The sequence below is a fragment of the Silurus meridionalis genome, unplaced genomic scaffold, assembly GCF_014805685.1.
Source record: "Silurus meridionalis isolate SWU-2019-XX unplaced genomic scaffold, ASM1480568v1 Scaffold270, whole genome shotgun sequence".
NCBI lineage: Eukaryota > Metazoa > Chordata > Actinopteri > Siluriformes > Siluridae > Silurus > Silurus meridionalis.
In genome coordinates, this window is record NW_025804512.1 from 21,531 (window position 1) to 30,715 (window position 9,185).

Below are 9,185 nucleotides of genomic sequence, written 5' to 3' on the forward strand. Positions count from 1 at the left end.
ACCTCAGTCTGTCGGACTTTCCATATGGTCTAATTAGGTTGCAGACTAAGCAGACCGAGAACGTGTAAACCCAAAAGTGAGAGCTTGGTGATTCGGGTGCAAGTCCCGATGTGAGAAGGTAACATTTCTCATATAGTCTAAAACAGGAAAGATACCATAGGTCTTTACTAGGGGATCCAGGTTCGTAACCTGGGGTGGAAAGGGTACATTCAAAAGGTCGTGAGTTGTCAGGCTCGGAGAGTCACCGTTACGAGTACGGGGTGGGACCCGAGGATATTGAGATGAAGTGATGGCCATGTGTACATGTACGGTAAAAAGAGAAACGTTGTAACTGCAGTTGTGTAAGTGTTGTTGTCATATTGTTCGTGAAAAGCGTGTTTCTGTAAAACCGGATTTATAGTTGTGTTTTCCGTATGTTGATGTTTTGTCTATGAAATTATATGTATGCCTGTGTTTGTATTGTTGCTTGCTGTTTGCTTACGCTGCTTGGGATGATGCTGAGATTGTGAGTATACTCATATTCTTGGACGAGAGACAGAGCAGGAGAAAGAGGGGGCGCGGGCACGCGCATACAGACACGGAGCGCACGAGGGGGGGTGCGCATGCGCATAGGCGCACGGAGTATAACACACACACACACATAGTGTTCGCTCGCTGACACACATACACATACATGCATACACTCGGACATACACAGTGAGAATAAACGAATAAATAAGATAGAGGAAAATATAACAAGATAAATGTGGATTTGATGGACATAGAGATAGAGACGAACGGACTTAGAACTCATTTCTGGGACGAAAGGACATACAAAGATAGAAACGGTATAGAGAGGAGGCAGACAGAAAAGCAGATACAAGACAAATTGTGGGCTATTACACGATTACATGGCATAGAGGTGTTGCACCAGATATTCCCAGAGGAAAACTGGTATGAAAAATAAAAGCATCTGGAAACCTCAATTGTTAAGCCCAGTACTGCGCACCCTAGTGGAAGCCCCTACACCTAGTAAAGCCGTGATACACCTGTTTGATTTCATAGCAGACCCACACAATGAAGACGAGGAACCATTGATAGAATTAAATGCAGAAGTACCTGAACAATCTAATTATTGCTCGGGACTGACAGCAACTGTTGTAGTGGAACCTAAAGAGGTGGTGTGGGAAAGAGGGGCAGCTACCTCGATTCTAATCGATAAAATCAACTCATTAAGTGGACAAAGCCGAAAAATCCAACACGACCTTGTAAGACAGTGAGACGGATAAACGTCCATTTAAAGTGGTCTGCTCAAAACAGAAACCCAGGCCACCGTAGAGAGGCACACAGGGCAAGACAAGGGTGTATCATGAGTACGGAAGAATCCCCAATCACACCTGTGGATGTGATAATTATAAGGCATAAAGGGGCTGAAAAGGAGATTAAAAAATACATGAAAAAATGGAAAGATCTGACAGCTGGGGATTTGCAATGGCCTGAAGAGGGAACATTTAATAAAGAAAAGTGTGATGTAATGAAAACCAGAATTAGAAATTGGGGAGAAATAAAAAAAGAAAAGAAAGAAAAGACAAAACGGAAATTAGACATCATTGAATGGTTTGAGCACGAGGGGGAGATGTTAAAAGTGCATAAAGAAAAAACAGAAAAGGTAACAGGAAGTAAGGAGGGAAAAGGGTCAGAAAAGGTTTCAGCCCCACCATTAGAGGAGTATGAGGAACAGAAGAAACCACCACCATATGCTGAAATAAAGAAGCCAAAGGTGATTAGCTTCTACCCAGTACTAGGAAAAGGAGAGTATCACGACATACAACTAGACATAACAGGAGGACGATCAAGGAAGGATGGAATTACCAGTTGCAGATAACAAAATAAACAAAGGAAGAGCAAGACAAACAAACAGAGTGTTATTTCAGAATCTTGAAGGAGAAGAGGAGATGATGAAGAAAGCGGCAGTGAAGGGAGATATGATTATGAACATGATTATGATTTAGATATCCCACCTGAAGACTGGGAGAGAGAGCGAGAGGAACTAGAGCCACCTGAGCATGACCAGAATCAAAGACATCGCCAGAAAAAGCAAAAACAAAGGCAAGAAAGGTGTGAAAGCACCCCTAAGGTACAAAAAAGATTAAGCAAAGCCACATCTCTTCCAGATGTTAGAAATAAGAATGAAAGGAAGGAAGATTCAAACTCAGAGGAAGTTAAGGATGAAGAAGATTTTGTCGTCCTGAACCCAGTAAGAGGGAAAAGGTGCATGTCCATGGAATTTTGGAGATGACACCAAAAATGCCACTGAAAAGTGATCCACTGCAAACAGAGGTGAAAGCTCTGAAAGAAGAAATGACACTTCAAGAAGAAGAAAATACAATAAACAGGCAAGAACTGGCAGAAACCCAAAAGAGGATGGAGAAAATGGAGGAAATTCTAAAAGACACTCGAAGAGAAATGGACCAGACAAAAGAGATCATAACGAAAGTAACAGGTGAAAATCGTCAATTACAGGTGAAGCTATATCAACATGAACATGCCCAACTTGATGCAGAGATACAGAGGGCAGAACAGAAAAGCGCAGAAAGAGTGGAGCAGTGCCGACAGTATATTGATAAACTAGAATCTCAACTATACAGGAATCAACCAAAAACCAATGTAAAGGCTGGAAGAAAAGAAAAGCAGAAAAAAGCAAGAGAAGCCATAATAGACTTTCCACATGAACGAAGGATGACAAGGTCACAAGTACAGAGAAGTGATCACGATGATGAAGAAGAAGACATAGAAGAAGGAGAATGGACAAGTCCCAATTACCAAAAATCTTTACAGATGCCAGTCATTATAAAAGGCGCAGAATCAGTATACACACCATGGTCATTTATGGATCTTACGGGACTAATAAGCCGACTGCCTAACATATGTGAAGGAGCACAAAGATGGATAACACGCTTTGAAGAACAAACCATGGGCCAGATGCTGGCTATGGGAGATATCAAGGCGATCCTGACACAGTCATTGGGAAAAGCTAAAATGATAGAAATATTGGATCAGGCACATCTAGGAGACGTGGGAAAGGATCAGAAGTATGATCGCTGGACGTTTGGAGTAAAAAGAAACGACGTGTGGAATGCACTTCGATCCGCATACCCCACTCAATCTGATCTAACCAAGGTGGAAAACCTGAAAATGGACGAAAAAGAAGGAGCTGCGGCCTTCATTCTTAAATTACAGAAAGCATGGGCTGAAGAGATGGGGTCAGCATGGGATGAGACGACGGCTAACATCACATTGTTCAAAATAATGCTGAAGAGAGCGCTTCCAAGTGAAGTACAAGAACAGCTTGAATCAGTCGTGGGACTTAATGCACTGCCCTGGGCAGCTTTCCAGGCAAATGTCACACATGCTGTGGAAATGCACAGGAAAAAGAAAGAAGCAAGTAAACAAGCAGCAGAAGATTTAATAACATTGCTGCACAAAGCACAACTCGGAGAGATAGCACGGAGTAAACAAGAAAGTCAAGAAAAACGCAAAGAAGAGAGAAGTTCAGCTAAACAAGCAGCAGTCATGATGATACCAACAAATGCACAGCAGGATCCAGCTGGTCAAACCATACCAGATCAAGGAAATCAGCAACTAATGCCTGTGGGACAACCAATAATGACCTATCCATCGTATCAACAATATCCACCACAAAACAGAGGGTGGGGACAAGGTAGAGGCAGAGGAAGAGGAGGAATGTTTCAACCAAGAAATTATCAACCACCGAGAGGAGGAAGATGCTGGAATTGCCAAGATCCCAATCACATGATGAGAAACTGCCCCTATCCAATAAGACAACAGCAAGGAAACCAGCAACAAAATCAAAGCTGGCAAGACCCCGGAAATTGGGCGGGACCATGGATGGGCCAGAATCAGCAGAATCAACAAACTCAGGCAAGCTTTGGAGGTGGCCTCCGGGACCACCTCAAGGTAACATGTGAAGATGCCCAGAGAAGCCAGAGGGGGAGCTGGTACAGTGCCCCACCTCACTGTACCCTGCACAAGAACCAACCATAATGGTGGATGTGAGTAATCAGCTCCAGACATCATTTTTGATTGACACAGGAGCAACATTTACAAGCATTGGAAAAGAAGGCTCTAAGCTCCCCCTCTCACGCAAAGCAGTAAAGACAGTAGGCTTCTCGGGTAAAACTCAAACTTTGCATTTCACAGAGCCACAAGACATAACAGTAGAAGGAATCACAATACAAGCACCATTGTTGTATTCCCCCGATACCCCAGCGAATCTACTAGGCAGAGATGTACTGTGTAAGCTAGGAGCAAAAATCTTCTGTGGGCCTACAGGAGTGTGGGTCGAACTGCCCGAAATCCTAGCTCAACAGTGTGTGATGGTAGAAAGAAAAATAGAACAACAGACACTGGATAAAGTCTATTGGCTGGAACTCGACGTGACATCTTCAGAACTTCACAAGCTGTATGACCACTTGAAAACATGGTTTACAAACATGCGTCCAGACTGTAAGGAAACCAGGAAACCATGGCACTGCACAATAAGGTATGATGAGGGGGGACAAGATGAAGAATATGAGACTTTGTGGGGAGAACATGTAGAAGGAAACCAGTACAGCCTCAAAGCAGAAAACGTGATCATTGGTCCCCAGGGGATAGCTGCAACAGTACAACTACCAGACCACATTGCACAGTGGTATTCAGTTGAGAACTCTGTTCCACATGTCTCCCTGATGATCGGGCAAAATTATAAATCAAAAGACTTAGGGCCAATGGTCAGAGAAGCAAGTCAGATAACTGAATGGATACCAGTGGAAAAAGATATGAGCATGACATCAGACAGGAAATATCTCAGAATAAAATTAACAGCTGAAGACAGTGCGGTAGCTCACACTATTTTGATCAACAGACAGATGCAAGTGAGAACACAAGTAGGGCAGGTAGGACAATGGCAACAGAAGGAAGAACAGGCTGAACTAGAAGAAGAACAGGTACTGAAACAAATTCGGAAAAACTATGGACTAAACACCAGACAGATGTAGGGTTAGTTAAGTCATCAGGGTTGGCGAAAATTCAATTAAAACCCAATGTGCAATTACCATACCAGAAACAATACCAACTGTCGCAACAGGCGATAGAGGGGATAAGACCCACCATTGAAGGACTAGTTGAAGCAGGAGTGTTAATCCCAACAGACAGCCCTTGCAACACCCCATCTTTCCGGTCAGAAAACCAAATTCAGACAAGTGGAGATTGGTCCATGATTTAAGACCAATAAATCGTGTGGTGGTAGCAGAAAATCCTGTAGTACCTGATCCACACACACTGTTAACAAACATCCCTGAAGGGACTAAATGGTACACTGTAATTGACTTATGCTCAGCATTCTTTAGTGTGCCTCTGCATCCTGAGTCTCGGTTTCTGTTTGCATTTACATACGGGGGAAAACAATACACCTACACACGTCTGCCACAAGGGTATTGTGAAAGCCCGTCAATTTTTAACCAGGTGTTAGCACGAGATCTGGCAGACCTAGACATTCAAAGCAGTTTGCTTCAATATGTAGACGACCTACTGATTTGTAGTCAAACCAAAGAACAGTGCATGAAAGACTCGTTAAAGATTCTGGAAACCCTAGCTCATAATGGACACAAGGTCAGTAAGGAAAAATTGCAATTCTGCCGACAAAAGGTAGAATATTTGGGTAGAGTGCTCGAAGGCACTACACGAAAGATCTCGCCCTCTCATGTAGAGGCAATTCAGAAGACACCACAACCTCAAACAGTGCAACATATGTTGTCATTCCTGGGTTTAGCAGGTTTTAGCAGACCATGGATTTGTGATTTTGCATTAAAGACACAACCTCTCAGAGACATGATGAAAGCAGCTGATCAGACAAAATCTAGCGCACGCCTAGTCTGGACAGAAGAAGGAAAAAAGGCTTTTGAAACTATCAAAAGTGATCTAAAATCTGCTCCTGCACTAGCCTGTCCAGACTACACAAAACCATTTCACCTCTATGTGTCAGAAAGACGAGGTTTTGCATCAGCCATTTTAGCACAACAGCAACAGAGCATGGGAAAGAAGCCAATTGCATACTATAGTACAGCTCTTGACAATGTGGAAAAAGGCATGCCACCTTGTTACAGAGGATTGGCAGCAGCATTCGCCTATCAAAAAGCATCAACAATCACGATGGGTCATCCAGTGACCCTGTACACTTCTCATGCATTACATGCTCTGCTGACAAGTCAAAAGTTTGTGATCACGAATGCACGAAGGACAGGGTATGATGTCATCCTGTCTGCACCAGAACTAACAATTGAGAGGTGCCACACAATCAATCCAGCTGATCGAGTGGTCTTATCAGATGAGGGAATTCCCCATGAGTGCACTACAGAAGCAGAGAAATTTCTGAAGGCTAGAGATGACCTAGAGAACCAACCATTGCAAAATGCCCAAATTGTTTTGTTTGTGGACGGCTCTTGCTATCGTGCGAATGATGGCAATAAAGCAGGATATGCTGTAGTCATGCACAATGAGGAAGACGACTTGTTTCAAGTACTAACTAGCGTAAGCGTACCACAACCTTGTTCTGCCCAATTAGCAGAAATAAAAGCGTTAACAGCAGCATGTAGGTTGGGAGCAGGAGGAAGGTGCACTATTTACACTGATTCAGCATATGCACATGGGGTATGTCACACATTTGGACCCATCTGGGAACAAAGGGGTTTCCAGAGAGCTGATGGATCATCTATTTTGCATGGTCCTGCAATTTCTGATTTGCTCAAAGCAATGATGCTTCCAAAGGCATTAGCCATTGTGAAGTGTAAAGCTCACAAATCTGATGGGGATATGGTCAGTAGAGGTAATGCGGCAGCAGATGAGGCAGCTAAAGATGCAGCATTAGGAAAAGACTGTGTGAAAGTGATGATGGTACAGGATGAAGAACATGAGGAAGTGCGAGGGCAGGTAACAGAGGAAGATCTTGGGGAATATCAGGACGAGCGAGTAGAGAGGAGAAAGAGAGATGGAAGAAACGAGGGGCAGTACAAGACCCCAACACAGGGTTATGGAGAAGTATTGATGGAGTGTGGGTAGCACCATTAGCTCTTTTACCAAAGCTCATTGCTGAAGCACATGGGGTAGATCACTGTAATCGTAGAGAGACCATAGACACAATCCGAAGGAATTGGTGGTCGCCATATCTGGCCAGTATGGTGGACAAATTCCTGAGGTCCTGTGAACTATGTGCAGCACGAAATGTCAGAAAACATTTCACAGCACCAATCAGTCACATTCCTGAACCAAGGGGACCATTTCGACATTTAATGATGGACTTTGTGGACATGGCAGATAGAAAGGAAGGGAAAAGATACATCTTGGTAGTAATAGATCGTTTTAGCAGATGGGTTGAGGCGATAGCTACTGCCAAGAATGACGCAAAGACTGTAGCTAAGTTTTTGACCAGGGAAGTGATTCCAAGGTTTGGGATACCTGACAAGCTGAGCTCTGACAATGGACCACACTTTGTAAATAATGTGATCAAGGCGATTTCAGAAGCGTTGTGCATAAAGCAAAGGATGGGGTGTGTTTACCATCCACAGTCACAGGAATGGTTGAAAGAGCAAATGGAGTGTTGAAGGAGAAAATAGCAAAAATTTGTGCTAGCACAGATCTGAATTGGGTACAAGCTCTTCCACTGGCATTGATGAAAATGCGCTCTCAAACAAATCGCAACACACATCTAACACCGCATGAACTGCTGACTGGACGACCCATGCCAGTTGCTTTCACACAAGGACCTTACACAAGCTCCTCACTTGAACAACTTGAAGCAGACATGTCTAGTTATTGCAAACATCTGACGCAAATACACAGAACTTTATATTCACAGGTTCGTGAGGCCACACACGGAGCACAGGTTGACGAGCCACTACAGCAGGTGCAACCAGGTGACTACGTGTACATCAAAGTGTTCAAAAGGAAACACTGGAGTGAGCCACGTCGTGAAGGACCATTCAAGGTGGTACTAGCAACTCCTACCGCAGTCAAGGTTGAAGGTAAGGAATACTGGTATCATCTTAACCATTGTTGCAGAGCTGCGTGAAAGGACCAGAGTGGAGGAAATCTCGTGCTGAATTGGCACGCTGCGCCCACTCTGACGACTCAGAAGACGACGACGACGGCACAGGCCCAGCACAGGACAAAGGACCAGCATACAGGACACGTGCTAAAACCACACAACCACGGCCAGTTGAGGGAGAACCAAGGCCAGGTTGTTCGTATCAGGTTGATTCACGACCACCACATGACACATTAGAAGAGACTGTGCAGAGACTACTAGGCAACGAAGAAGACACTGTCACTCCACCTGCACAGTTTGACACTCTTAATCTACAAGATCTAGTAGACTTAGACATCGATCTACCTGTGGAACCATGATGAAAAATTCCTAAAGTCCAAACAGACTCCCACCAAAAGATACTGGGCAGTACTGCTATGGCTCTAGTAGTATGGTTCATTTGCACCTACATTGTCATTAACTGTTATTCACATCATCCAGCAAAAGTATCAGTCCTTGTGCCTGACATTTCCCTAGTAACTGCTCTCAGCCCGCAGCATGCCCAGTAAATCGTAACATGTCCACACACAGATATAAGAGATCTCTACCACCAGGAACCCTAACTCGCCACGCTAAAACCGGTCTCACTGCAGCACAGGCTGCTAAAATTTCTGTATATTCGGCAAGAACGTGCTTGCAGCACAGCTTCGATGTGCATTGGGCGTTTTAAATAACACCAAGGTCCTATCATTTTTTCCTGTAACTGCAAAACATATATTTATAACATATACCATATCCCTAGTTCATCCTCGCAACTCTACAGAGATACAAGACACTCCTGAATACGAGATGAGACTCGAGGCTCGTATAACTGACACAGAAAATGGAACAGACATTGTAGTAGTCACAGGAGTACCCACAAAGTTATACCTCCTGTGTTGGGTACCCGTAGTTGTGTTGATATTGCGCTATTGTGGTATTATGGTTTTCCCCAAGTGGGGATCCCACATGGCAGGTTCGAAAGAACTTCGTGGAATCTCTAGTCTATGGGGATGTTTTGTATAGATTCCTTATATATGTTCCTAACTGGCAAGAAAGGATGAACTTACCTAGAATACAACTT

General features: G+C 43.8%; 1 protein-coding gene across 1 annotated transcript; it reads left to right on the forward strand.

Annotated features, from left to right (window-relative positions):
• Positions 1 to 2,952: 2,952 nt before the first annotated feature.
• Positions 2,953 to 8,442, forward strand: LOC124382442. The gene is given in 6 exon segments (XM_046844548.1): positions 2,953 to 3,424; positions 3,822 to 3,957; positions 4,978 to 5,210; positions 5,213 to 7,077; positions 7,895 to 8,026; positions 8,098 to 8,442. Coding segments are annotated over 6 exon segments (3,183 nt in total).
• Positions 8,443 to 9,185: the final 743 nt, after the last annotated feature.